Source organism: Penicilliopsis zonata (assembly GCF_001890105.1).
Source record: "Penicilliopsis zonata CBS 506.65 unplaced genomic scaffold ASPZOscaffold_1, whole genome shotgun sequence".
Lineage (NCBI taxonomy): Eukaryota > Fungi > Ascomycota > Eurotiomycetes > Eurotiales > Aspergillaceae > Penicilliopsis > Penicilliopsis zonata.
The window spans coordinates 2704569-2729506 of record NW_019208911.1 but is presented as its reverse complement, the minus strand read 5'-3'; the positions used below and the strand labels follow the sequence as shown (position 1 = coordinate 2729506).

Sequence of the window (24938 nt, the reverse complement as noted above, 5' to 3'; positions counted from 1 at the left end):
GTCTGCGGCGTGGGAAGCTGGAGATGAGAAAGAACCCGGCGTGGCTTTGCTGGGGCAGAAGTACACGCGGCTGCGTCAAGGCGGTAGCAACGGCGCGTGGCTACCTGTTTCGTCTGACTGGTGGACAGAGGTTGACAGAGGCTGACAGAGGCTGACAGAGGCTGACGATAATAGTTGAGTGGATAGGAGAAAGGGATTTAAATGTCAGGGCAGTGGAAACAAACTAAAACAACCAGGAGAATTCTTCAGGCGGTTGCAAGGTGGTTTCAGCAAGTCTTTATTTGATTTGGATACGGTGGAGCCTACTGTTGCGGCCTCCGGTGTCAAGCCACACTACTTGCCGTCTCATCTCATATGTAGTATGTAGAGAGTGAGCAGCTATCGTCTTAGGCAGTCGCATAGCCTAGGGATGTATACCGTGGAACGTGGCTAGTTCGTTATACAGCCAAGCAGAGGATTACTGTTGTGGAATGAGGTTGATTTCACGCGAAATCTCACCAAGAAATCGAGGAATATTAGAAAAGGTATGTAAAATTGTTGAAGCACTAATCGCCGAAAGGCACGTATTGCTCATAAATCATCTTTCATCGAACCATCTCACCACACTGCCTGTGGTGATCTGGCGGCTCCAAATCTACTTCTTTCAAGCTTCAAGGTTGTCTAAGCTGATCCCCTGGAGATGGTACGCAAAAGCACCATTTATCGCCATTCCAATTTACTGGGCAGGGTAAACGAGGCGGAAGATGTCGTTGAAGACGAAGTAGCTGCCCTGTCCATCAGGCTGAAGCTGGAAGGTCTGAGAGTAGTTCATGGGTTGAGGCTGGTCGTCGACCTAAACGTGTGTAAATAAAAAAAGAATAATCGGCTTCAGAGCTCTGGCAAATGATTCAAGATCCGCGTACCATGAGAGCGCCGGTGACCATGACGAGAATGCTCCCATTTTCGCTGGCAGGCTGGGCATCGAGGGTGGCGACCCGGTGAACGACTTTCTGGAAGGGGAGGCTCTAAAGGACGGGGGGGGAAACCGCATTAGCAAATCATGCGAGATTTAAATGAGAGCACGCTGGAGAGAGAGAGAGAGAGATAGCGCACCGTCAACTTCTCCAGAATGGCAGCAGTGCCTTGGCACGGGGAGTCCTCGAATGTAAGCATGGAGTGGTCGCGCTGGAATCGATCGCATCATTCGTCAGTCATCGAATTATTCCATCCAAACATAAGATTGGCCAGCATTACATAGAGACCAGCAAGGCCATTTCGATCGGCATCAAAGGTCTGGTAGTAGAAGCCGACGAACTGGTCTGGTAGCCGGAACATGCATTAGAATCGCTCAGCTTATCGATTTTTCGAATCATCGTGGAAGCAAGGCAAGGCAAATTTCACGTACCCGCGATCCCTTTGAAGTCTACATGGTGTCAAGAGAGTCAGCATATTTCCTTGTCCGACAATTCTGCGCGTTCCCTTTCAATCAAGGTGGGGGGGGGGGATTGTGCATAGAGGGGTAAAAACACGCGAAAAAAAAAGAATAACAAGACAACAGACGCCCTGCCTCGAGGACAAGCAGTGCAGGAAGCACTATAGAGAAAACGAGGAGAGTCACACATACCAGCCATGGTGAGATGTGTAGAAGAGATACCAAGGGAAATTCCAGGCAAAGAAAGCAGGTCTTGGGAGGTTGAAGTTCACAGAGGATAGGGGATGATGATATTTGAAGCTGGGTTGTGTGGGGCAGACACTGTCCGGAGCGTGGTCGACCGCAGGCAAACTGCCTAACAGTGACCAACAACAATACTTCCAGGCTGACAGGAGCAGGCCTGATGGGGTCTCGATCGATTTCTTCTACTTTGGATTTCAGGCCTTTGATAGATCGTTCGAGAGTATGGGTTTTTGATAGGAATCTACTGGGTAGCCATCTAGACTGGCAGCCTCGTTCATGGATGCCTTTCGATTGTGGTATCAATCGAGGCATGAAGAAAAGCTGAGAGTAGATTACAAGGGATTCCTCGGATCAATCATAGATCTACTATATATTCCAAATTCTATACGTGCTGATCAGAGTCGGAATCAGCGAACATGTCCTCAGCTTTGGGCCGTGGCTTGCGAACAACGGGCTCGCGCTCCGGATTCGCAGGCTTCTGCTGCCTCGAATCATCCACGCCCTTCGACACCGGAGCTGGTTCTTGAGGCTCATCCTGCATCATGGCGGCGTCCGTTGGTGCCGACTCATCGCCCTCTTCTTCTTCAAGGTCGCTGTCTTCCATGGGAACGCCATCAATGTCACTCATAGGCTCGCCGTCGAAGTCTTCATCTTCGGCTTCTTCAGGGTTTCCGGAATCTATCTCCATCTTGTTCTGGTGGTCCACCTTGGGGGCTCGAGTCGGGTCGAACTTCCCCGCTGCTGTGGCGTCTTCGTCAACGGTCTTCCAACGGTTCTTTCCTTTCGCAAAGGCAGCGGCAGCTTGTTCGGCCTCGGCTTTGTCCTTTTCCTCCTGAAGCTCCTTCTCGGATAACGGCGGTTCTTCGAAGACACGCAAGAAATGCTCCTGACTGGACTGCGGGAAGACACACCACCCTTCCCACAGGTGCAACAGGGTCCCAACGCTTCGTTTCCACTTCTCGGCCTTGAGGCGCCCCCAGTTCAGGTCCTTTTCCAGTCGCCCGAGATGCTCAAAGACACGGCGAGTCTTGAGGGCGGACTCGAACAATTGCCGATATCTCCATGCGTGCCGTACACCGCTAGTAGCGGAGGTTGAAAGGATGTCGGAGATGATGTACAGACCGACCAATTTCGCAGCAGAAAGATCTTGATTGTCTTTACCGATCGGTTTTCCCTCCTGGACGGAGTCGTCGTTTGCCGTGGAGTTCTCGACGCTCTCGGATCTAACGGGGTGTTTTCCAGCTTCATGATCTGGGTTGCCACCCGAGTAAGCAAACGGCTTCATCACATTCGAGACGATCATCTCGACCGTCTCCTCCGCACCGGCGCCCGCATGTTCGATAGCAAAGGCTGTTACCCGAGCGACATCGCCCCTCCGCAGCCTAGCGTTAGTGGTTGGCAGGCGGGCGAGAAGATGGGTCAGCTTCGCCTTCTTGAGAGGGTTCATATAGCCTGATCCATCATTTTGTCCACCTAAGCTATCACCCGGAGGTGGCCCGCCACCCCCAAGTTGCCGCTTTTCGTCTTCGTTATCCGAGTGTTCCTCGTCCGAGGAGTTGTAGTCTGCATCCGAAACAAACTCGTCAAGGCGCGTGGTGTACTCGAACTTGATCTCAGTTTCCGGAGGAATCCAACTGGCGCCCCCTTCGAAGATCGTGGACGAGACCTGCTTGGTTTTCCTGCGAGCCTCTCTGGACCGTGTGTTTGTAAGGATGTCCCATAGCTTCCAACGGTAGTACACGCCGCCCACACTCCGCGGATCCCACAGCCAAGCCCATTTTTCTTCTCTCTGGACTTCGGCTCTGCTCATGAGCAAGGCCTCAAATTCCGGGCCATAACCCAATAGACTTTCCAGTGTCTTGTGAATAAGTCGTAGCTGCTTGAGGTCTGCCGGAGCTTTCACCTCGACCTGAGTGCCACTCCCGCCTCTTCCGTAGGCTGTATTGTAAGAACCTGGCGGCGCAAAGCCGCCCCGATGCATTCCCGGCGGCGGTGCCCGACTCAAGCTTGCGCCGAAATTCTGTTGTACAGCCTTCGCCCCGAACGGCTGGCTGGTTGTCAACGAAAGGCCGACGGTCACAGGAACGGTGGAATTGATCGCGGCGGACGAGAGGTGCCGAGAAATCGACAGGAAGTATCCCCATCCAAGATAGTGGTTCTGGAGGGAGCTCACAGCGTTCTCGATATCCGATGCGGCAGACTCGCTAGCCAGGGTGACAATGGCCGAGCCAGACTTGCGATCCGTCGACGACTGCGCGGGAGGGTGCAGGATCTTCACATTATCGACCGCCAACATCGACGGGATCAGAGCCTTGATCGCTGCGGGCGAGGTTCCTGGCGGGAGAGACGCGAGGTACAAGGTCGGCCTCGCGGCAGCTCTCTCGGCCTCCTTTGTCTCCGCGGCCCTGTCTTCCTCATCGTCCGAAGCATGGAATCCCGCCGGCAGGCCCAGCGAGACGGGACCAGAGTTTTCGAACGCAAAGATCCCTCCCTGTGTGGTTGGATCGCGGTTCCGTTGCGAGGGCGGTAATCCGTCAAACGTCCGCTTGCGAGACAGCGAAGAGAGCGGCGGGCCGAGAGTTCCAGGGCCACTGCTGCGTGGTCCGGAGCTCGTGAAATGGCGTTTCGCGGGGCCGCCTCCTCCCAGCGCAGGAGCCCGATTATTATTATTGAATGCATTGCTTCTCCCGTCCGTGAACTGACGCTTTGCCCCCTGCGAGTCCTCTTCAAACGATTTGACAAAGTCTTCGTAAACCGCAGCGGTTTCCGCCCGTTCGCGGGCGCGCTTCGCCTCCGCCTCCGCCTTCTGGCGTTCGAAAAGCGATTTTTTCGTAGGTGCAGATAGCTTGGTCGACAGATCGGGGAATCCTTTCCCCTTCGAATCCTCTGCCATCTTGTCGGGGCTGCGACACGCAGCAAAAGTGACGCTGCTGGGGTTGGTTGGGCTGGAGTTGGAGGAAAGGAAGCTCGAATGGGGTTTAGCTGGCGGCGGCTGCGATGCCTTAACCACCTGGCAGTCAACAACTGCCCCTATGAAAACAATCAGTTCTTCAGTACAATAAGATTATATTTGGGCTTGAGATACAGGTTATCAAAGTGCCGAAGGCTTTAATAGCTTATTCTTTAGGGCTCAAGTAGTCTGGTGAATAGTTGGAGATTGAGATAGGTAGTTGTCTCTAAATAAATGGAGATCTTCCTCATCTCAAGGGGATTTTCAAGAAATATACCTATTGATCCCTGTGCCATCAAGCAGCGCAACCCTCCATCATCTAATGTCATATTTTGCTACCTATAATAAATGTATCCTTTCAAGAAAACCCAGATATGGTATACGGAGTAAGAACAATAAAATCAGCCTTGTCATTAGGGAAACCTTCCTATCAAATGACTAGTGGATACCAGATATTTACCCCCACGCCAGGTATGGTGTCCAGGCCTATGAAACCCTAGGTAAGGATGGCTGCTATGATTCTCACAAGCATGGCGAACAAGCAGAGTCTCCATGGAGAGAGGTAGGTATCTGAGATTGAGCAGCAGTGACTGATTCCCGGTGATAGTGGCACCACGGGTTTATCTGATGGTCAAATCGGGTGGCAAACCAGTTCCTCTGCCCGGCGGGTTCTAGATAGAGAGATCAGGCTGAGATTCGAAGAGCCTGATGGATGGTTTACTCTTAGTCTGCAAATAGCTGCCCGGTCACTGTGAGTTCGAGCGGAAAGTCCCCGAATTATCTCTTCAGTCAGGCTAGAACCTGCCTGATGCCATCATCACCGGGTCTGAGCTTACCCATCCCATCTCATGAACCATAGACCCGATTTCCAGGAGCATTGATCCATTAACCTGGTTGTTAATGTAAAAACAGTGGACCTTGCCCATGTGGTGATCATTTTTTTGACCTGATGTACGGAGTACCAGCGACCATCCTATGGTTTCTCTGGTGGAAACCGAAAAGGATCCGGCATCTGGGTTGGGTGGTCCAATTGAAGGCTATTTGGAAGAACCCGAAAGCCCGTAGGTAGTTCGTGTGTGTCAATCGAATTGTAGGCGGTCTTTCTAGTAGTAATCTCACGATGCCAACCTTTAGGAGCCTCATTAGGGACATTAATGTCTCTGATGAACAGACGATCCAAGAGGGAAGATTTCTAGAATGAGGTGTGACGGCGGAAGAACCCACTGGCCAAAGTGTCGAGCGAGTACCTTTCCTCGCCGATCGTCTCCATCCCAAGACTGACCCTTGATGTGATCAGACCGATCAACGTCTTGGCCCAAGTGACTATCCGGAGTAGTCTGTCCTGCTAGTCACGCGAAGTGGTGCTTCTTTTCAATTTCGGAGGTTTCGGATGTCTGCACCCACGGAGTTCAGGTCCAGACCGCAGCATCCCTACTCTGTATTTTGTACGAAATACAGAGTCGTAATTTATACTCCGTTCTCCGTAAATATTTAAATGCATGGCCAGAACATTATTATCCTCTATAAGAGCGATCGATCCATCGGAAGATCTGGACGTTGGATATCATTGACGAATCGTGAGTCGTGATAGGCGACCGGCAGCCCCCGGGTCAGGATTAATGTTAGTTGGTTATTAGTTAATATTGGTGGGCGATATAAGGGCAAACCAAACGCGTGTTTTTTCCCACTCCACTACTGGTGACCGTTCATACGGCGCCAGAGTTTGGACGGTGGACCAGGTTATTCGCAGGTCGCCCATTCTCGTCGTCTGGGAGGGGAAACAGGGTTTTTTAAACCCTCCTATGGAGTCCTCCGTAAGGCTCTTTTGAGCAGATTAATATTCTGACTATTCAAAAGGATCCCCGACTCCCACTCACCAGAGTGCAACGCCCCAGTCAGTCCCCTTCGTTTGTCCTAGTACGGAGTAGTCTAGTACGACACAGACCTGCCGGCCTTACAGCCTACAGGCTGCCTCCTCCGTACCTAGGCAGTAGTGTAGTAGTAGTATGCAGTACTCCCACCATGTACTCGGTTCTTCGTACCTGTCTGTAGTACCTGCTCCGTAAGGGTCCGCCTGGTGTCAGCGCGGACAGCACCCTGTGCGTGGAGACAAGGACAGCGATGCGAATCAACTCACCATCTGATAAACCTGGGCGGGGCAGGGGCCAGCAGAATCACCCGTCTAGAATAGTCAATTAGCCTCCCTATATATATTAATTGTCACCGTGTTGAAACCCCTAGAGATGTCACTGTAACCCAGAGCCAAGAGCGTAGTCCCAGCCGGGTCGTGGTCGGAAGTTTCAAGTGCGGATCGTTTTTTCGCCTGCGCCCCCTCACCAAAAGAGATCCCGTCTCCAGCCAACTGGTCGCTTTCGCCCACCCAAATCCGACCACCAAGAAAGAACCACCACACCTCAGTCATCTCATCTCGTCTCGTCTGGTCTCGCTTTCGCTCTCGCTCTCTCTCCCTCTACTCTCTCCTTTGATATATATTTATTTTTCCCTTCCGTCACGCTACGTCAATATATTTTATTTCCTTCGATTCGATGGTTCTGCGGCCGTCACTGTGGCCGCTGGACTATTCGTGCTTCTCCTAAAGAGGTCTTCCTGGTGACGGACCTTTGGATTCTTTGACACGACTGATTGAACCAACACAGCAGGCCCGACAGGGCTTGGGCATAGCCATGCCTGGGCGTTTCTCGTCAGATCATTCTCGCTCGCTCTCCCAGACCTCTCTTTCTCGCCATCCCTCGCAGCCGCCCGAGCCGACAGCACACCGGCGGTCAACCGCCGCCGACCGTGTCTCTGTCTCCAACCCGAATGTGTTTTCGGATGAGTACGCCCTCGACTCGATCAACGCCGAAGAATTCGTGCCCCGCGCGTCTATTTCGTCCGTGACTGCCTCTCCATTCCGCTCCTCGACGGTTGTGGGCCCGAAACCCCTCGACTCGCCGACCCCAGAGGCCCAGGCCGCTCCGACCGAGGATCCCTTTGGGGATGACGCCCAGCTTCCCGACGAGATGCCGCACCGTTCGAGCCTGCCTCCCAAGGGCATCCAGTTGGAGAACACCAATCCCCACGACTCGATCAACCAGGGTGCCCGCCGCAGCCAGAGCATCTCCTCGCGTTTTTCGATACCAGTCCAGCCCATGAGCCCGTATACAGGGGCCACCGGTCCCAGCCACCCTTACGCCATGTATTCGCAGGGCGTTGGTCGCTCGCCGAGTGTTGCGACCACCTCGACCGTGCGACCGACCGAGCAACCGTTGGGTGATGCCAGTGCTCCACAGCACCCGTATGCGATGTATCCGCAGAATGTCGTTCTGGAGGAGGACTCGATGGACACCACCACCACCGCTGCGGCCATCCCGCTCGGCTTTTCGGGCCACAACTTGGGCTACCAGCCTCCTCACGGTGGTGGCCAGGCGGCCGATGATGTCGGGGACATCGTGGGCCCGGATGGCCATACCGAACAACTGCCCCCTTACTCGCGCTATCCGGATGGCGTGGTCCCCAAGGTTGCCCCGGCGGCAGGCATGTTGGCCGCTGATACCGTCCATGACGCCGGCGTCATGCGGGAAGCCAGCCATCCAAGCGGCTACGAGGCAGCGCTCGGGTCGGAATCCTCGTCCAGGGTTCTCATGCCCGCCGCTGGCGTCACGACAGACGCCAACGAGAACCGGCGCCTCCCCGTGATGATGACCGCCGCCGCCGCGGGGGTGATGGCCTTCGAGGAGAAGCTCAAGGCCAAGGGCAGGCAGAAGGCATGCTGCGGCCTGCCCATCTGGACCCTCGTCCTGATCGGGGTGGTGCTGCTGATCGGTGCCTGCATCGGCGGCGTGATCGGTGGCGTCCTAGGGGCCCGCAGGGCACAGGACGGGAGCCACAAATCCAAAGGCCCCAAGATCGTCACCGTCACCGCCACCCCGGAGATGGATGCGACCCCGATCTCAAGCACTTACCAAAACCTCTTGCCCCTGCCGACCGGAGAGTATTACGTCCCCGCCAGCCCCAAGAATCAGTCCAAGTTCTGTGTGGCCGATTCCTCCTACCGCTCCGCCTGGGGCTGTATGAACGAAGGCGGCGTCACGATCGATGTCGGAGGCAGCTCGACCTCACGCACCGTCTCTTTCGCCAACCAGCCCATCACCGGCTCCTTCACCTACGGTGCGCAAGCCCCGTATCTTCCCACGGCCACCCAATCCCTCAGCATGATGTTTGATACCAGTGAGCTGGCCCTGGGCCCTGCCCTTTTCTTCTACACATACATCGACAAGCTGGTTATTGTCCCCCAAGGGAGCTTCCCCACTAGTGGTTCCTCCAAACGCGCCATTACCGAGCGCGACGTCTTGGCCAGCAGCTGGAACGTGAAGCAGGTGTCCAAAGCGGGCGATCTACCATATTTCTGTTGGTGGAACAGCACCGTCATGGAGTTTTTCCTGTATATCAACGAGTCCACCACGGCAACCAACACGACCGCCGCGACCACCGCGGCCGCTACGACTGGATCGTCACAGAAGGTGAAGCGCGATTCGCTTGAGGACTACCCGCGTCGTATCAAGATCGAAGAGAAGCGGGACTACGCCGAAGCCTTGGCTCCCTACTGCCAGCAGATGCAGGTTTTGGATGATGGGCAGGTCGTCACCGCGTCCCCAGACACAATCACCATCCAGGAGGTCGAACCGACCCCGACGACGACCGTCACGGGGACTGGCCAGAGCGGGTCACAGACCTACACCGCAAAGGCACAATATGAAAGTGCCTGTTATTGTATTTCCTTGACTGACTGAAACTTATTCCGCAACCCCCTCCCCCCCAATGTATTGATGGACTGGAGAAACATATACCATAGGACTTTGCCCTGGCGTTGGCGTTGGAAAAGGGCTATGTGGGAAACACTCTACCGGTTTATGTGCATACGAATTTCTTCGACCTAATTCTTTCTTCCTTTCTTCCTTCACCTCTCTCGTTCTCCTCAAAACTGTCATGTCATATCCGACCCGATCTCCACGGCGAAACTATTTCCTTTCTCTTTTCCCTCTTATTTTCTTTATTATATCTCTCTTCTTCTCTTCTTCTTCTTCATCTTCTTCATCATTTTGTCTGACATATTTTCCGCACTACCTTATATCTCTTTTTTTTTGGATTCACCCTATGGCGTTTATAAGGGAAGGCATGGTGCAACAGCAAGCTTCGGCAGAGGCCGTCGATATTCTGCTCGTTTGTTTAAATTATCTTTGATCCAGGGACATATCTCTGTCTAGCAATGGTCGATTATCATCGAACCTGTTTTGTTCGCAATATCAAGTATTCCTTATGACATGGCTACGTCACCCCATCGCCACATCTAGTTAAGAAACCATAAGAGTGTAGGATAGCTTGTATTCCGATATTATAATCCCTATACCTTTAGCACTCATATAGGTTCTAACACTAAATCCCAAGTATAATGTTCCCCGCTCGTCTTCAAGCTCCCCTGCGAAGAATCTCGCCAGGCCTCCTCACCCACTCACCGAGACATGTCCGACTCTACGCCAACAGTTCATACGGCGACGGCGAGCCTCACCCCGAGCAAACCAGCCGTGCGACGCGTGACATCGAGCATCCAGGACCCCCACCTCCCGACATGAAAAAGCCCAACACAGCCAAGACAGAGACGGAGACGGGAGCACAGGCAAAGAGAGAGACAACGCCCATCCCCTCGAACAAAGCCCATCCTACTCTCTCCAACGGCTGGGCGAGTCCCAACATCGACGAGGATGGGAATCACCGCGCCGATATCCCAGAGGATGTGAAGAGGCATAACGCCGAGATGGACCAGAGGCACGATAAGTCGTACAATTCGATAGGGGATTCGGGGAAGGTGGAGAAGAAGTTTTGGACGGAGGGGGAGGGCCGGTAATTTATTTCTCTTAGGCTTATGTAGGTAGTATATAGTATACGTAATTGATATTATAGTTTCTAATATCTAGTTACCGAGCAAAGGAGTCTCTTCCGACGGATTAAGGTCACGGCTGCGTTCATGTCCTTCCTGCTCTTGCACATGCTCATACCCCTCGACTTGATCGTAGTGATGTACCTCCTTCTTCGTGGGGCTGATGTATTCGAAATACACGGCCATGCCGAGCAACGTGCCCTGCAGACACGCAGTGACGAGGTATACCCCCCACGCGCTCCAGCCCTCTGTGCCGAGACGGGCGGCAAGACTCCCTGCCCAGACAATACTACCGGGGGTCTGGATGCACATCATCGGGATGCTCAGGCTGCCCACGCACCGGAGTCGGAAGGTGGTGTAGATCTGCGGGAAGTATTGGATTGAGGAGAGGACGGCAGCCATGACGCCAAGGAAGTTGGCCCAGTTCTGCAGCGAGGACGGATGCCGAACTGCTAGGGTAACGGATATGATGAAGATGATGGCCGCGTGGAGGATGCACAGCGCGGTCACGATCAGAGCGGTTTGGTAACTCGGTCCGTCTTCGGCAGATTCAGGCTCAACGGGGGACGTCGACGAGGTCGCCCGGGGGAAGTATATGACGAAGAGAAGAAGGCTGATTGTCAGTGTGAGGCCTAGAAAAGAAAACAAATAACAAAAACAATTTTCGACATACATGATGAAGAAACAGAGCCACTGGACCGAAACCTGATAGATGCCCAGCATCCCTGCAAAGCAGGCCAGCCCGTTGATCTCCCGGCAGCATCCTACGTCCCGTGCACTTTGTGGCAGAACCAATATATTGGCAAAGGCAGATGTTCCCGACGTCGTGCCTAGAAGAATAAAGTACGGAGATATCCCGAAGGAGCTCCGCAGGGATATGATACGTGCATGCTGAGGGAGGTACGAGATGAGGATGCCAATGAGAATGAGACTATTATCATTAGTTAGCCGTCTGTCACTGTGAACATGTACATTAAAAGGGGGAAGAGGTTCCCAACATACATTGAAAGAACAAAGTTGAAGTACCCGAAGGAGGCCAGCTCCTGGCAGTGGGAAGAAACAGGGTCCGCCATTGTCAGCAAAATCAAGGGACTAGGGAAACCTCTCTGTCGATAAAAGAGAAAAAAGACGAGCCTCTGTAAACAGTGAATTGCTCCTTTGACATCAAGATACCTGCTCGTGAGCTGTCGGATCAGTTAGTTGGCAGAGGTGGTCGTGGTTGTACTGTACACCTGTAGGCTGTACCTCGTGGCTGGGATCGCGCGGTCCCGTGACTCCTCTCGGCCCAAGAGTCTAAGACTCGAGAAGATCGGCGTCGAGCGATCAAATATCACCATACAGATGAGATGAGATGAGTTACTCTGTCCTGTCTGCACGGAAGACTCCGTACAAATTGTTTTGATGATGACCCGTCAAGATAAGAATGCCTCTAGCGTGTCCCCGCCCAAGCTATATTCGTCACCAGAGATCGTTTAGGCTGTCGGACGTTTGCGTCTCCAACTCTGATGCGAGACACTGTTATTGCTCGACAAAAGTACTCCCGTACCAAAACCAGGCCGGCGATCCAGGTCTGGAGCTCATGAAGAACGATGACGCCAACGGTCAAGCCAAACCATAGACCTCGCAGTGGCCAGGGAGATCTTCACCCTAGATTCTGGGACTGCCGCCGCAGCACTACGTCACACAGTCATCATACAGATATAGTTGGCATCCAGGCTTCTCTTCTGCTCTTGGATATGGCTCTGGTGGAAATTCAATAAATACACAATCTCGATCTGGAGGTTGGGATTTTACTCGTCTTTTTCAAAAAAATCCCTGTTACTTTTAATCCATCGGTAGCTTCAACGGACGAAATCACGACTATTTTGCTGTACACGCAGCATACTCCTAAAGATGAAGATTCACTGGGGACCTTGCCTGATATTTTTGTTAGGCGCGACGGAGGCTGTGGGAGCAAGCAACTGGTTTAGCAAATCAGGTAGATCCAGATTTGTTTACGTGCAACTTGGACGGTACCTGACCCTTGTATGCAGTGTACAACAGATGGCATGAGACAGAACTCGAAAGGTGGCTTTCTGACCATGGTACGTTGTGGCTTTCTCACTTCTTGCAGACGAGGGGAAACTGATTCATAGAGCAGACATCCCGTATCCCACTCCTGCCGATCGCAAGGAACTTGAAAATCTGGTGAAATCAAATTGGAATCAAAGAGTGCAGAAACCATTGGGGTATGCGGCGGATCAGACGACCGACCAGATACATCACGCAAAGGAATGGATCTTCGATACGTATGTATAAGTGTTGGTCTTAAATTACTCACTCTGTACCGTTGTTGACGATTCAATTCTAGCTGGTCAGAGTCTCACTTGAAGGCCTTTTTGGATCGCCATGGGATTCCCGCTCCTCAGCCACGCAAGCGCGACGTCCTTCTGCAGACCGCTCGTGAGAACTACGAAATTATCGCGAAGAAAGTTGGCGAAACGGCTTCTTACCCCGGCAACTGGCTCTACGAACAATGGTCTGAATCAGATCTCAAGGAATGGCTTGATGAGCGTGGATGGCCCGTTCCGCAGCCTTCTTCTCGAGATAAGTTGATCGCGTTGGTGCGCCGCAACGCACGCCTGGCTAGCCTCCAAGCACGAAGCATTGCCGCCTCTGCCTCCTCTTCGGCCGAAGCCGCCCAGAAGACCCTAAGTGAAGCGCTCTTCACCGCATGGTCTGACTCGGATTTGAAAAAATTTCTCGACGAACACGATGTCAAGGTCCCCCAAGGCTCCAAACGGAACGAACTCGTAGCCCTGGCTAGGAAGCACCGCGCCTCTCTGGTTAGCCAGGCGTCAGCTGCGTCGGCTACTGCATCTGCTTCAGCTAGTAGCATCATCGGTGCTGCAACCACCAAAGCTGGTAATGAATATGCTCGCGCTTCTGAAGACGCCAAATTGAAGGCCGATGACGCCTTCGACACCGCCGTTGCAACATGGTCTGATTCGCGCCTCAAGGCATATCTTGATGCCCGTGGGGTTCCCGTTCCGCAAGGTGGCAAGCGAGATGAGCTTCTTGCCAAGGTAAGGCTGAACCGACACAAGGCCGCCACAGGCTGGAACGCTTGGACTTTTGACACCTGGACGACGGAGAATCTAAAGTAAGCTTCGCCCCGCTATCGCGTAGTTAATATTGTAGCATTTCAGCTCATGGTTCAATCTAGGAAATACCTTTCATCGCTGAATGTCAAGGCATCGCACCGCGCCAGCGCTACCCGTGACGAGCTCTTGAAACAAGCACAGGAGGCCTACGCCAAAGCGTCCAAAACCGGAGGCGCAACCTTGGCGTCGGCCACCGCGCACATGGCCAAGATCACCGATGCCGCCAAAGACTCAACTTTTGATACCTGGTCTCACTCCGAACTCAAGGCTTATCTCGACTCCTACGGTATCCCCACCTACCAGGGCTCCAGTGTGAACGAGCTGCGTGCCGCCGCGAGACGTAACGCTCAGTACTTCCGATACGGCACCTCGACCCCCCAGGGAACCATCTACGCTAGGCTAAAAGATAATTTGCATTGGGCTCTGGATCAGCTGAAGATTGGCGCCTCAAGCGGTCGAGCCCAGGGTCAGGAAGCAGCCGAGAAGGTGAAAGAGAAGGCTGCAGAGGCGTCGGAGCAGATTCGTTCTGAATTATAGTCTGGGAAGTGTGCTTGATGGCTTCCTAGGATGGGATGGTTTCTTTTCTATACTTGACATGGCTTTTGGAACGCACTCAAAATGACGTCATGAATGTACTTTGTCAAATCTACCAAAAACCATAGTGTACGCCCCGTTGCAAAACCTGGGTTAATTATCGTTTTTGTTCTCCTTTTTAAGTTTTCTGCTGCTGTTCGAACGAAAGTACCGAAGAATCTAATATCTCGATAAATTCCATCTGTAATGTCTTTGTCTCACTGATAGATAATGGAAAAAGCCTGGTATGCTCCAACCGATGCAATGATCTCCGAGGACTTTTCCTGAGGCGAAGCCGTTCGCTGGCAGGGAAGACCTCTGTTTCCGAGAAAATTGCTAGCTTGCTAGCTTGTAAGCCGCAAGCGCTTACGAGGCCTTGGACGCCTCCAGGTCACCTTCAGCAACCAATTTTCCAACAACAAGGTATTTCTCCGTGAATCGCGCCTCCCAAGATGCGAGGTTCTCTAGCTGCTCCTCGTCAAGATCCTTGAGCTCGTCCAGAGGTCCCTTGAGATCCTTGGTCAGCATCTCTTCATCGAAACTCTGACAGGCGAGTCCGCGGCTCGCATCCCGACCGGCAAAGTTCGCATAAGGTCCGCCCTAAGAATAGCTTGTAAGCGTCTGTGTATTTATATCCAATGCATTTGGTAAAAGCTAGTCTGAATATGCCATCCACATACCGGTCCGTAGAAGTTTCTGCCAGGAGTGACATCGAAGACGCGGCCGCGTACGGCGATATAGACAGGTCTTTCATCGTTCCCATCAAATGGGAGCAAAGTAGAGGGTGTGAACGTGCGGAAGACGACTGGGGGAGGCCCTGAAGGGAGCGTGACGGGAGCCTTGGGACGGAATTGCAGGTAGACCACGACGACGAAGAGAGAGAGCAGAATCAGGTTAATCGGTGATGCAATAGACATCCTACATAGTCAGACAGCCCATGTTAGCCTGTGGTACTTTGTTCGTAATGCTCAAGGACAAGAGAACTGACACTTCGGCTGGCGGAGAGACTGCGCCGTCTAGGAAGGCAGCGGGGTCAGCATATGTCGGTCTTTCCGGGGATCGAATATTGGTCTCTGATTACCTGCAGAATCCATAGTGTTCAATGTACGGTACAGACACAGAATATGCGGCTTTCACAGAGTATCGAGTCCACGTTGCTTGTACAGCGAAGCCACCTGCGCAATGGTTGGGGATGTCATCACTGCTTATCACGCCAGCACGTGATTCCAGGGCCTGAGGAAACGGCCCCGCCCGTTTAGTGGCCGCCTGGTGAGACGCGATGAAACATCCGCAATTACTTTCGACGACTCCTATTAGGCGTCAACCGATGGGCCAGACGATGAGTCCCTGGTCGCGTTGACGATCTGGATGTGCTCCTCGTTGTTTCATCTTTTTTCCCTTCCTCCTCGCTTTCTGGGAAAACGCGGTCTTTGTTTCGCTTTGTTTGCAGTGGTTGCCATTCACCAATTCTTATCTCCTTGTCAATAATAGTACTTTCGCCCAACTGAGTCTGGTACTCGTGTTTCTCATCATCGAGATATTCATTCGCTGGCCGTTATTTTTAGCCTTCATTTCATACATTCATCTTTCTTCGTGATTCCATACTCATCTTGCTTCCCCGCTCGTCCAACCTTGTCCGGTTCCTCTAACATTCCACAAGAGACATCTACTACAACATCCCTAGGAAGCTATTCATACCGCATGACTGCTATTGCAGATCACAATGTGGGGTAAACCTCAGTTCATACGGTCTCGCAAGGCTACGGTACAAGAGCCCACGCTGGTCGAGGACAACGGGGTGTTTCGCTCGAGACCTCTTGGGTCCAAAGGCCTGCCTACCCTGCCATCGTGAGTGCTTGTGTGCAAGACAAAGAACCAGGAACCGAGTCTCTTACCATGATATACTAGTAGGAACCCTTCAGAGTCCAGTCTTCAATCATATCCTCTGGCTCCAGAGAAACGCGTGACATCGTCTGTTTATTCCAAGGACGACTTCGATGAGTTCACAGGAAACCATGCACCTCAGCGAACTGATTCACTCCAAGCCTACAGTCCAGAGATCTCACCTCCCGATTCACCGGTGACTCTTGACAATGCTCTTGAACGCTTGGATAGTTCCCGTATATCTCCGGTAGAAGAGGAATGGAAGCAGCCTGCCAAAGCCCTGCAACCGGACAAAAGGTTTCCCAGCCAGTTACCCGTTTTGCGCAAGCCCGCAAGAGCAGATACTCTTCCATTACAGTCCGACCTGGATTCAAGCAAGTCTTCCTCCGGCGAACCTAAAAAGACAAAATGGGATGACTATTCAGGTGAACCGACCACCAGCAACTCTGGAAAGCCTGGTCAGGTGACTCCCGGAAGCCCAGTCTATGAAAGCCACCAAAGCCAGAGATCTCTTGGTTTCTTGAACTGGGGCAGAGAGCAACTGCAGCCGAAGAAGAAATCTGCAAGACCAAAATTACGCTCTACAAGCCTCATGGATAAAAACGAACCCCGACAGCCTCCTGTTCGTGAGCCGTGGAAGGGAGCCAGTGGCCGGGCGCCCATTGTTACCCCAATTCAGGAAAAGCCAGGTAGCAAATTTGTTGGCCGTCTGCGTTCAACACGAAGCCAAGATCTCCTACAAACACGAGAGGAGGCGGCAGAATTCCAATCGTCGATTGGGTTCACTCCAACTGTGGTTACTACCATTACCGCTGGAGAAGCGATCGCTCCGGCAAGATCCGAGACGAAATTTCAACCCATAAATCGAGAGGAATCCCCCCCTGCTCGCCGGACTCCAGACATACCCCCGCGTATTGATATTTCTACACCCGATCTCGACGATGCTCTTTCTGGAATGCATGTAGACGAGCGACCGGTGAGTCGCTTTAGTGCAACGACTTATGCGCCCACCGAAGCAGAAAGCGCAACTGGCAGTCCTAGGGACAGTCTGATCGAGAGCGATACACCAACTGGTGGCAACGTGCCTTCAATCATGTCAAGAAAACGTCCAGTCCCCAGCGCATATGGCGCTAAGCCTACTCGAAAGCCCACCCCTGCTGAAGGTGGAGTGCTCAAGGCTCTCCCTCAATCTCCGCCTGAAAGTCAAGCACAGACTCGCATCGAAGCTCTGGAAGCAAGGCGGGACAACCTCAATCGTCGCAAGGCCAATATCAATACTATCATCTATGAGCTTACACAGGTTATCCAGCCCAGCTCTGTTGCTTACGATATGGCCGCTCGCGAGGAAGTCAAGAAGACTGTGAACAGTCTTAACAACGAGCTTGCCGAAATTAAACGGGAAGAACATGAAATCGGCCTGAAGCTGCTCCGGGCATACAAAAAACGCGACGAGCAAGACATCTACAGCAGCGGATCCGGTCTCTGGGTTAAACGAGTGACTAGCTGATGCTCTCCACTACTGTCCTGTACATCTTTGATTTCTCCTTTATGATTATCCTTGGCTGGGCCATTACTTCCTATCACTACTCATTACCCTGGCCTGGCGCAACCCGAAATACATGTACTTTTCTTCCCCTCCATTTTCTCGACAGCGTGGTTGCACCTCATTTTGTAAAGCGATTGATAACACAGCGAAATACCCTGTTCGTTTACTTTAAAAAGAGAAAACACCAAGACATGGGCCCGGATGGTTTTTTTGAAGGTAGATATTATTAGTGATGCTGAATATCATTACTTCTGCTCTGCCCCAAACCTTGAATTGAACTCGGGACTAAGTATGTCTTGTATATAAAAAAGTATTCAAGAGCCCTAGTTGTATATCTGCCTGAGGAGGATCAAGCTCAATGCTAATTAACACCTTTTAATCATCGTCTCCCATGGCTCGTGGAATCGTGAAGGGAAAAAAAAAGAAATCACATCGACTCGACGATCCCTGGTGAGAGATATGGTCGAATCATGTTCGCTCAAATCCAAGCTGATATATACTCTCTATTTCTTTCCAGACTTCTTAATTCCCTGCTGGCCGGTGTTCAGAGGTCCCTTGCCCTTGGCCTTATCCATCAGGTCCTTCTTCGCCTTGGCCTCTAGAGAAAGGTAGAAACGTTAGTGTCTGCTACTACAGATGTGTTTAATAGTCAAGAATATGGACACACCGGCTCTCTGCCTCTCCTTGAATGCAAGATCCTCGTCATCAAGTTCCTTCTTCTCCTTCTTTGCGGCCTTGAGGGGCTTGACCTTGCCACCTGAGGGAAAACACGCGAGTTAGCGAGCGAAAACGATGACAGGTTTTTTAGAGAAAAAATAATTAAGAAGGATTTTTTTTACCTTCTCTGCTTGCGCCGCCCATTTTCAGGAAATTTTTGAAACAACAACGGGTATGAGAAAGGTAGATGGGGAGAGAAACGGTTGTCTGGAAAAATTACGGTGGACAGGGTGAACTCCCTAATAATAAATTGCTCCTTATCGTATGCGGGGTGAAGGCGGTCAGGCAATATTCTGGCAGTAATGAAGGATAGAATCACATACCATCACTTTCAGCATTCTAAAATAGAAAAGAATATAGAAATATGTCATAAATCCTAGGGCTAATAATTTATATATTAAATGCCTATCTTTTACGGTTCATGTTTCTAATTTATAGTTAGGGAAAGGCTATATGTTAACTATTAGTAGTCTAGTAGTATTCCTAGAGCATTTGGCGGTGACAGAGAGTTAGCTCATTGTACTGTAACTAAGCTGCAAGTGAGCAGGACTTGTCTTCGATTTCATTCCACTCCCAAGGCACATCCAAGATAGGACGCAATAATGGAGTCGTCTGCGAATAAACACCGCCGAAATATGTCGAAATGTAAGAAAACATTCATTTATTCCTCTCGGTAATGGATAAGGTTCTAATGTTTTGCTAGCCTCTCGTCCTCGGAGCTCTACCAAAGGCCCGTTGGATGCCCCAGAAGAGTAAACTCCTCATTGCCTTCGAGGGATCGAACACTTATTGACGCTGTTTCGACTAGTTTGCCCTCATCTGCCCCGGATTCTCTTTCAATGGCACGGGTCCTTTCACCAACCTTGTCTGGAGAAGGCGTTGGTGGGACATCTCTTGGAGCGCTAGACCCCCTAATGTCGGGCGACCTCTTCTCTTCCCATGGCAAAGACCTGTCGTATCTTCTACGATCGGATATTTATCACCCACTCTCACAACTCAGTGTTCCGCCTGCTCTTCGTACCGAGTTTGTTGTGCCCGTTCCAGGGGAAACTGTGTCAACTCTGCTCGGTGCTCTTGAGCGGTTGTTAGCAGAGGGTCACTTTCTAGTTGCAGCACACCTCTGTGCGACGCTGTTGACACCCTCATTTATTTCTGCAACCGATTCCAATTCCATCTTCACGGTTCTTTACCTGCGACTTGCCTGTCTAGAACTATCAGGCAATGCAATTCTTGCCGCGCAGGAATCGAAAGCTCTGGAAGACTTGAGCTCCACGTTCTACTACGTGGGGACTGACCAGAAAGCCTCTGAGGGAGCGCCAGAACACGGTCATCATGGAGCTCCTCGTCATATTGTGCCGTGGCCTCTCCGACTCCTCGCCGTGAGACTACAGAGTATTGGCTTTGGCGATCCTCGCAGAGGTATTGGTGGGCTCTACGAACTGGGCCTTGAGGCACGGAGAGAAATACTCCGACCGGGGACCACGAACTCCGAGAGGGCTATATGGAGCGACAGACTGGCCGATCTGGGTGTTCGGAGCGTCAATGCCCTCATCGAGATGGGGGACCTTGAAACAGCTCGACGATCTCTCGCCAACTTGACAGCAAGTAGGACTATGGACCACGTCGCCAGGACAAGGAAGGCTCTCCTGTTACTGAAGATTGGCGATTTAGATGCCGCCAAGAAACTCCAAAGCGAGGCCGGTGAATCAGATGATTCGCTTCTGAAACCCCTGCTTAGTATGGCAGAAGGTCGGTACCTCGACGCGACATCTGAATGGCGAGCTCTTCTGGACAGCGCATTCCAGGAATCCGAGAGAGCAATGATTGTTCATAACCTAGCGGTGTGTCTATTGTATACCGGACAGCTAAATGAGGTATCACTTCCCTTCCTATGACCATACACGGATAGGTCGTTGGCTGACTTGTAGCAAAAGGCCCGCCCGTTTCTGGAGTCCTTGATTTCAGAAAACAACTCGTTTGGCAGTCTGACATTCAACTTATCGACTATCTACGAGCTGTGCTCTGAAAAGGCCGCTACGTTGAAGACACAGCTAGTAGAGAGAGTTTCGAAACAACCTGTCTCTGGACATACAAACCTTGAGCATCCGAACAGCGACTTCAAATTATGATATGAAGCCTCCGCAGAATCCTGCTTCTAAACCGTCGTGTCCCAGAACGCGACTCTCATGGCTGTCTCCTGGATGCCAGTAGGCCAGGATGTCAACTCAATTGAATGTACATGTTTTCTCTCCCATGGCCAACTATGGAATCTCTTTTATTGGCTCAAGCTTCTTGTCGGGCTTGGGTTTCATTCGTCGAATGACTATCTTCTCACCTTCTTTATCCCATTGAAGGTTCTCTGTCTCCGCCAGTTGCTCCCAGGTCCAGCCCAGGGAATCCCCAGTGCAGCTCTCTACGACCCACTTCACGTCGGCGGTAAGGTATGCGCGGCCGACCGCTTTGATGGCATGTTTCCTGACTCGCTCTGCAGCCCAGGTCATGATAGCCCGCATATATGCATCCACGCCTTTCCGGACCTGCCAGAAAACGACCCAGTTGTCGTGCATCAAAGACGCGAGCACATCGTCAACAGTCCTTGACTTGAATGCGTATTTGCTATGCATCCTCGCTCGGAGTTCGAATGCAGCCACCATGTCGTTCTGCCGGCACGCATAGTCCAGGATGAGGTATGAGATGACGGCCTTCAAGTCCGAGTCCGACAGTGGATGAGAAGGGGAATGCAGCCGATCGATGAGATATCGGAGGGATGGGAAGTATGATGGGGGGTGTTGCGCGCGAATGGCCAGCCGAACCGAGAAGACGTGCACTTGTTGCGAAAATGACACCGATGTGGTGGAAGAGGTGGCTAGGATGGCTTCGCGGAGCTTCCGAAGCGACATAAGGAGGGTAGAGAGCTCGTTCGAAGGAGGCTGGACGCGTCGCTGGCCATCTTTTGCTAGTCGTGGTCCTACACTCGGTGCGGACGCGGGGGGGTTCTGTGTGGCATCGGCCGAGGCGCTCGTGGGTAGAGACGCAAACGCCGTATTCAAGTCATCCGTGTGATCTGCACAGAACTGCAAATACCGCTCCACGATTTTTTTGTAGTACTCTTGCTGAGCTCCAAGCTCTGTTAACCTATCACCCAAAAAGAATGTCAGCATCCAAGCCAAGCACCGCTTCGAACTGTCCACAAGGCTGGGCTTCTGTACTTTTTGTCGCCTTTGGACACAAACCCCACGCTCTCGAGTGAGTCAGGGTCCACAACTACCGGCCGCAGTCGACTGCCGCTTGTCCCGGGCTGCTCTTGGTGTAATTTTGTGGTCATTGCGTCATGTTCTGGGGCAGGCGGGTTGTGTTACTAACTTCCTACTACTGTTGCGATCACTCCGCGTTGGGTTGTAACTATCCCCAATCCCCTCCCGCGTGTTTGCTCTGTTTGCTCTGTTTGTCTGCTTTGCTCTTGTCGTTTCTTCCCCAACGGGACAGTTCCCTTTTTCGGGCCGACTCTCAACACTTCTTGCCATTTGTAGCTGACGATCTTCCTTATATCAGTCCGATTGAATATCGAACAAGCACTGTCTTCTGCAGCACACTGCTGGTTCTTTACCGGTTGCAGGCGAGATTAGGTGGCATCTACTACTCAAGAGTAGTTGACGCTGCATGTGAAGATGTCCGCTCGCCAGCGCCGTCACACTGAACGACAACATGACGACGCCAGTGGGAGTTCTCCAAGCATACCAGCTGCGACTGCCACGATCCTTGAGAAACCCCCTCAGGCAATCAGGAGGCTTTGCCACTGGGACGACCTTCCGCACTGGCAACGCGATAACCACCATATCCATACTGGATACCGACCGGCATCATTTTCCTTCCTGATTTCCTTTCAGTCTTTGACCTATATCCATAATGAGACAGTCAACATCTATTCGCATTTGCTGCCCTCCCTGCTGGCTATTCCGGCGGCGGTCGTTCTCTACCGTGCTTTAGAGCCTCGTTATGAAAGTGCTGCACATTCCGACATTGTTGTATTTGCCTGCTTCTTTGCTGGTGCCGCGTTTTGCCTGGGGATGTCTGCAACCTACCATACCATCTCGAATCACTCTCCAGCTGTAGCGCGGGTAGGCAATGCGCTAGATTACGTCGGCATCGTGGGACTCATCGTAGGCAGTTTTGTCCCAAGCATCTACTACGGGTTCTACTGTCACCCGAATCTTCAGAAGCTCTACTGGGTGATGATCTGTACCATTGGGTTGGGCTGCGCGTGTGTCTCTGTGCTCCCCAAGTTCCGGACGCCGGGATGGCGCCCTTTCCGGGCCGCGATGTTTGTCGGCATGGGGTTGTCGGCGGTGTTTCCCGTGCTACATGGACTGCAGATGTTTGGAATCAACCAGATGGCGCGCCAAATCGGCCTTGGCTGGCTCTTGCTTCAAGGTCTGCTCTACATTCTCGGCGCAACAATCTATGCAGCTCGAGTTCCTGAGCGTCTTCTGCCGGGAAAGTTCGATATTCTGGGCAGCTCACATCAAATCTTTCATGTGCTGGTCGTCTGTGCTGCTGTGGCTCATCTGACAGGTCTGTTGCGTGCATTTGATTACTGGCATAGTGGCCTTGCAGAAACATGTGCTTGAGCCAGAAATGCAGACGCCCCGATTCGGATCGAACCTGTGCTCCGTCGTACGCGTCCGCAAGGCTGACCAATCTTGGTTACATCGGACACCCGACGAGAGACCTCATCGAGGCCTGGTGATACGGGTGTCTCAGTCCAGAATTCAGGGCCAGCCTATTCTGGGTTCAGATCTGAGTCCATCATTCTCTGGGAGTCAGAAATTCTAAAACAGAATGAATCCTGCTTTATTCGTTGCCACCAGTGTCCATATGCTATTGTCTCCCCATGTCATAAAGCCTACAGTAAATATGGAGTCGACACGCAACTTTGATTTGTGCCCTGGCACCCAGTGTACAACGCTGACAATGAGACAAGAACTCAGCCTGCATAAGATGACTCAACTTGGAGATGATCATCGGAAACACCAAGAATCCATCGCATTGGCTCTCTGCGATGACTTGCCTTAGGGGAACCGCCAAGGCGAAAAAGCAGTGCCTCGTCCAAGTCAGCGGCGGCTTTATTTGCAAGCTTGATGCGCTGTTGATCAGATGAGGCTCCTGCGTGTTGCACAGCGGCTGAGTTCATGTGTAGTTACCGCTAGTATGGAGACTGCATACGAAAAAGGGATTGGGACTCTTAGTCGAGTCCAATATATTTACAAATAGGCTAGCCAGATACCCCTCCGAAACGGGCTTTAAATTAATGAGAGGTTCAATGTATGCTTTGCAACCCATGGCTAAAACTATGCTTGAAGGACAGTCCCAAGAGGAAAGTCTTAAACTCAGGTCCGCCTGTGAGAACTGCCGGCAGTCTAAAGTGAAGTGCGACCTGTCTGGCAAGAAGAAAACATGCATTCGCTGTCTCCGAAATGGTCTGCAGTGTCAATATCGATTTGCGAACCGCTCCGGCAAACCAAAGGGCAGCAAGAACCGAGCCACGCTGAGGAGAATTGGACAGGGGGCCCAGCAGGATGGGTACATCTTCCATATGGACTACAGCAATGAAAAGGCTACCCTCGCTGTTGGTAAGACTAGTAAGGTAGGATTCATCCTCAGCCCATTAAACTTTCGAGCGTGCTTACCGTTGATAGAGATCAGACCTCATTTTCGGCGCCACAAATGGAAGCCTCCCTAGCCCTGTAACAGAAGGTCCCGAGACACCCATGTTGGCGGACGCCTTGTTTCCGTTTGACCAACTGAAAGACTGGGGATATGCAGCAAGCCCAATAGAGCTCCTCCCAGACGTGATGGATTTCTCCAAAGAAACAGGCCTACCGGTTATGTACGGCTGCGAGTGTCTCGAAAGCCAGCTCTTCCATCTAGACCAATTGAAGCAGCTGGCGGTGGAGACGACTCACCCACGGCTCGACCAAGCTCTGTCGAGGATCAAGGCGGCCTTGAACAGTTGTCAGTTCTTCCTTGAATGCACTCGATGCCACAAGGAACATGCAAATATTCTGGCATCCTTCTCCATCCTGGACTTTGCGCTGCACCTGTTTGAACAATGGAGCAGCAGCCAGAAGGAGCAGGACGACATCGCGGTCGTCCGGTACGGGGACTACGAGGCGGGTCCGGCTGAACGACACAGCATCCGGGCGTTTATTCTACGAGGAGTGCTATACCAATGCAAGCCTCTGTTGGAAATGTTGCGAGAGCTGGACAGCTGTCGTTGTCAAAGCGCGCCGGAAAGTTGTCTGTATCATTTGGGCGTGCAGTACGGGACGAGAATAGATGTTTTAGTCAGAGTCATCAATAATATATAGTACTCCGTTTTATACTACCTAGTCAGTTACATATTCCTCCCGCCAGTGACTCGAATGGTCTCACCCCGAGACGTAGAAGTACGGACTCGCGACGCCAAGGATTGCCCTTGCCCTGGCCGCCTCAGAGGGACGCCAACGGCGAACGGGGGTGGTGTAGATTGAGGGAGA

General features: G+C 52.1%; 13 protein-coding genes across 13 annotated transcripts; 7 read left to right on the top strand and 6 right to left on the bottom strand.

The window, feature by feature from the left end:
* Window positions 1-648: 648 nt before the first annotated feature.
* Window positions 649-1660, bottom strand: ASPZODRAFT_21970 (hypothetical protein). Its single transcript, XM_022727873.1, has 6 exons — window positions 1604-1660; window positions 1385-1402; window positions 1234-1298; window positions 1093-1164; window positions 903-1004; window positions 649-832 (listed from the first exon to the last, which is right to left on the bottom strand). Exons 1-6 carry the CDS (start codon window positions 1608-1610, stop codon window positions 716-718), a joined length of 381 nt encoding a protein of 126 aa, XP_022586027.1. The 5' UTR covers window positions 1611-1660; the 3' UTR covers window positions 649-715.
* Window positions 1661-1680: 20 nt separating this feature from the next.
* ASPZODRAFT_127599 (hypothetical protein) lies at window positions 1681-4814 on the bottom strand. Its single transcript, XM_022721793.1, has 2 exons — window positions 4740-4814; window positions 1681-4684 (listed from the first exon to the last, which is right to left on the bottom strand). Exon 2 carries the CDS (start codon window positions 4545-4547, stop codon window positions 2037-2039), a length of 2511 nt encoding a protein of 836 aa, XP_022586026.1. The 5' UTR covers window positions 4548-4684; window positions 4740-4814; the 3' UTR covers window positions 1681-2036.
* A 2046-nt stretch (window positions 4815-6860) lies between these two features.
* On the top strand, window positions 6861-9875 carry ASPZODRAFT_127598 (hypothetical protein; the record flags this gene model as incomplete). The annotated part of the gene is made up of 1 exon (XM_022721792.1): window positions 6861-9875. A coding segment is annotated over exon 1 (2102 nt), but the record flags the coding sequence as incomplete, so codon positions are not given.
* Window positions 9620-10514, top strand: ASPZODRAFT_402910 (hypothetical protein). Its single transcript, XM_022728316.1, has 2 exons — window positions 9620-9973; window positions 10050-10514. The coding sequence occupies exon 2, from the start codon at window positions 10054-10056 to the stop codon at window positions 10504-10506; it is 453 nt and encodes a 150-aa protein (XP_022586024.1). The 5' UTR covers window positions 9620-9973; window positions 10050-10053; the 3' UTR covers window positions 10507-10514.
* Window positions 10515-10572: 58 nt separating this feature from the next.
* ASPZODRAFT_148780 (hypothetical protein) lies at window positions 10573-11612 on the bottom strand (the record flags this gene model as incomplete). Its single annotated transcript, XM_022725416.1, has 4 exons — window positions 10573-10635; window positions 10684-11152; window positions 11213-11470; window positions 11542-11612. The coding sequence occupies 4 exons, from the start codon at window positions 11610-11612 to the stop codon at window positions 10573-10575; spliced, it is 861 nt and encodes a 286-aa protein (XP_022586023.1).
* A 683-nt stretch (window positions 11613-12295) lies between these two features.
* On the top strand, window positions 12296-14552 carry ASPZODRAFT_402579 (hypothetical protein). Its single transcript, XM_022728315.1, has 5 exons — window positions 12296-12517; window positions 12573-12623; window positions 12680-12827; window positions 12890-13681; window positions 13745-14552. The coding sequence occupies exons 1-5, from the start codon at window positions 12433-12435 to the stop codon at window positions 14217-14219; spliced, it is 1551 nt and encodes a 516-aa protein (XP_022586022.1). The 5' UTR covers window positions 12296-12432; the 3' UTR covers window positions 14220-14552.
* Window positions 14553-14621: 69 nt separating this feature from the next.
* On the bottom strand, window positions 14622-15349 carry ASPZODRAFT_148809 (hypothetical protein; the record flags this gene model as incomplete). The annotated part of the gene is made up of 4 exons (XM_022725420.1): window positions 14622-14855; window positions 14936-15173; window positions 15244-15271; window positions 15337-15349. The coding sequence occupies 4 exons, from the start codon at window positions 15347-15349 to the stop codon at window positions 14622-14624; spliced, it is 513 nt and encodes a 170-aa protein (XP_022586021.1).
* A 629-nt stretch (window positions 15350-15978) lies between these two features.
* ASPZODRAFT_138597 (hypothetical protein) lies at window positions 15979-17646 on the top strand (the record flags this gene model as incomplete). The annotated part of the gene is made up of 2 exons (XM_022724475.1): window positions 15979-16103; window positions 16167-17646. 2 exons carry the CDS (start codon window positions 15979-15981, stop codon window positions 17644-17646), a joined length of 1605 nt encoding a protein of 534 aa, XP_022586020.1.
* Window positions 17647-17898: 252 nt separating this feature from the next.
* On the bottom strand, window positions 17899-18559 carry ASPZODRAFT_127591 (hypothetical protein). Its single transcript, XM_022721791.1, has 3 exons — window positions 18525-18559; window positions 18353-18442; window positions 17899-18283 (listed from the first exon to the last, which is right to left on the bottom strand). Exons 1-3 carry the CDS (start codon window positions 18544-18546, stop codon window positions 18189-18191), a joined length of 207 nt encoding a protein of 68 aa, XP_022586019.1. The 5' UTR covers window positions 18547-18559; the 3' UTR covers window positions 17899-18188.
* Window positions 18560-19004: 445 nt separating this feature from the next.
* Window positions 19005-20531, top strand: ASPZODRAFT_55774 (hypothetical protein; the record flags this gene model as incomplete). The annotated part of the gene is made up of 4 exons (XM_022728562.1): window positions 19005-19047; window positions 19106-19154; window positions 19211-20276; window positions 20337-20531. 4 exons carry the CDS (start codon window positions 19005-19007, stop codon window positions 20529-20531), a joined length of 1353 nt encoding a protein of 450 aa, XP_022586018.1.
* A 132-nt stretch (window positions 20532-20663) lies between these two features.
* ASPZODRAFT_87940 (hypothetical protein) lies at window positions 20664-21733 on the bottom strand (the record flags this gene model as incomplete). Its single annotated transcript, XM_022730318.1, has 2 exons — window positions 21612-21733; window positions 20664-21537 (listed from the first exon to the last, which is right to left on the bottom strand). Exons 1-2 carry the CDS (start codon window positions 21725-21727, stop codon window positions 20664-20666), a joined length of 990 nt encoding a protein of 329 aa, XP_022586017.1. The 5' UTR covers window positions 21728-21733.
* A 337-nt stretch (window positions 21734-22070) lies between these two features.
* On the top strand, window positions 22071-23030 carry ASPZODRAFT_138594 (hypothetical protein; the record flags this gene model as incomplete). Its single annotated transcript, XM_022724474.1, has 1 exon — window positions 22071-23030. One exon carries the CDS (start codon window positions 22071-22073, stop codon window positions 23028-23030), a length of 960 nt encoding a protein of 319 aa, XP_022586016.1.
* A 710-nt stretch (window positions 23031-23740) lies between these two features.
* On the top strand, window positions 23741-24927 carry ASPZODRAFT_21959 (hypothetical protein; the record flags this gene model as incomplete). The annotated part of the gene is made up of 3 exons (XM_022727872.1): window positions 23741-24032; window positions 24106-24746; window positions 24847-24927. The coding sequence occupies 3 exons, from the start codon at window positions 23741-23743 to the stop codon at window positions 24925-24927; spliced, it is 1014 nt and encodes a 337-aa protein (XP_022586015.1).
* Window positions 24928-24938: the final 11 nt, after the last annotated feature.

Excerpts from the sequence above, each read along its gene's own strand:
- ASPZODRAFT_21970 (XM_022727873.1), bottom strand. Across the intron at positions 1,165-1,233 it reads ATGGCCTTGCTGGTCTCTAT|CGCGACCACTCCATGCTTAC; the intron begins GTAATGCTGGCC and ends GATCGATTCCAG. Across the intron at positions 833-902 it reads TGGTCACCGGCGCTCTCATG|GTCGACGACCAGCCTCAACC; the intron begins GTACGCGGATCT and ends ACACACGTTTAG.
- ASPZODRAFT_127599 (XM_022721793.1), bottom strand. The coding sequence starts at position 4,547 with ATGGCAGAGGATTCGAAGGGGAAAGGATTCCCCGATCTGTCGACCAAG.
- ASPZODRAFT_402910 (XM_022728316.1), top strand. The coding sequence starts at position 10,054 with ATGTTCCCCGCTCGTCTTCAAGCTCCCCTGCGAAGAATCTCGCCAGGC.
- ASPZODRAFT_402579 (XM_022728315.1), top strand. The coding sequence starts at position 12,433 with ATGAAGATTCACTGGGGACCTTGCCTGATATTTTTGTTAGGCGCGACG. Across the intron at positions 12,518-12,572 it reads CAACTGGTTTAGCAAATCAG|TGTACAACAGATGGCATGAG; the intron begins GTAGATCCAGAT and ends CCTTGTATGCAG. Across the intron at positions 12,624-12,679 it reads AAGGTGGCTTTCTGACCATG|ACATCCCGTATCCCACTCCT; the intron begins GTACGTTGTGGC and ends TTCATAGAGCAG.
- ASPZODRAFT_127591 (XM_022721791.1), bottom strand. The coding sequence starts at position 18,546 with ATGGGCGGCGCAAGCAGAGAAG. Across the intron at positions 18,443-18,524 it reads GGGCGGCGCAAGCAGAGAAG|GTGGCAAGGTCAAGCCCCTC; the intron begins GTAAAAAAAATC and ends GTTTTCCCTCAG. Across the intron at positions 18,284-18,352 it reads CAAGGAGAGGCAGAGAGCCG|AGGCCAAGGCGAAGAAGGAC; the intron begins GTGTGTCCATAT and ends ACCTTTCTCTAG.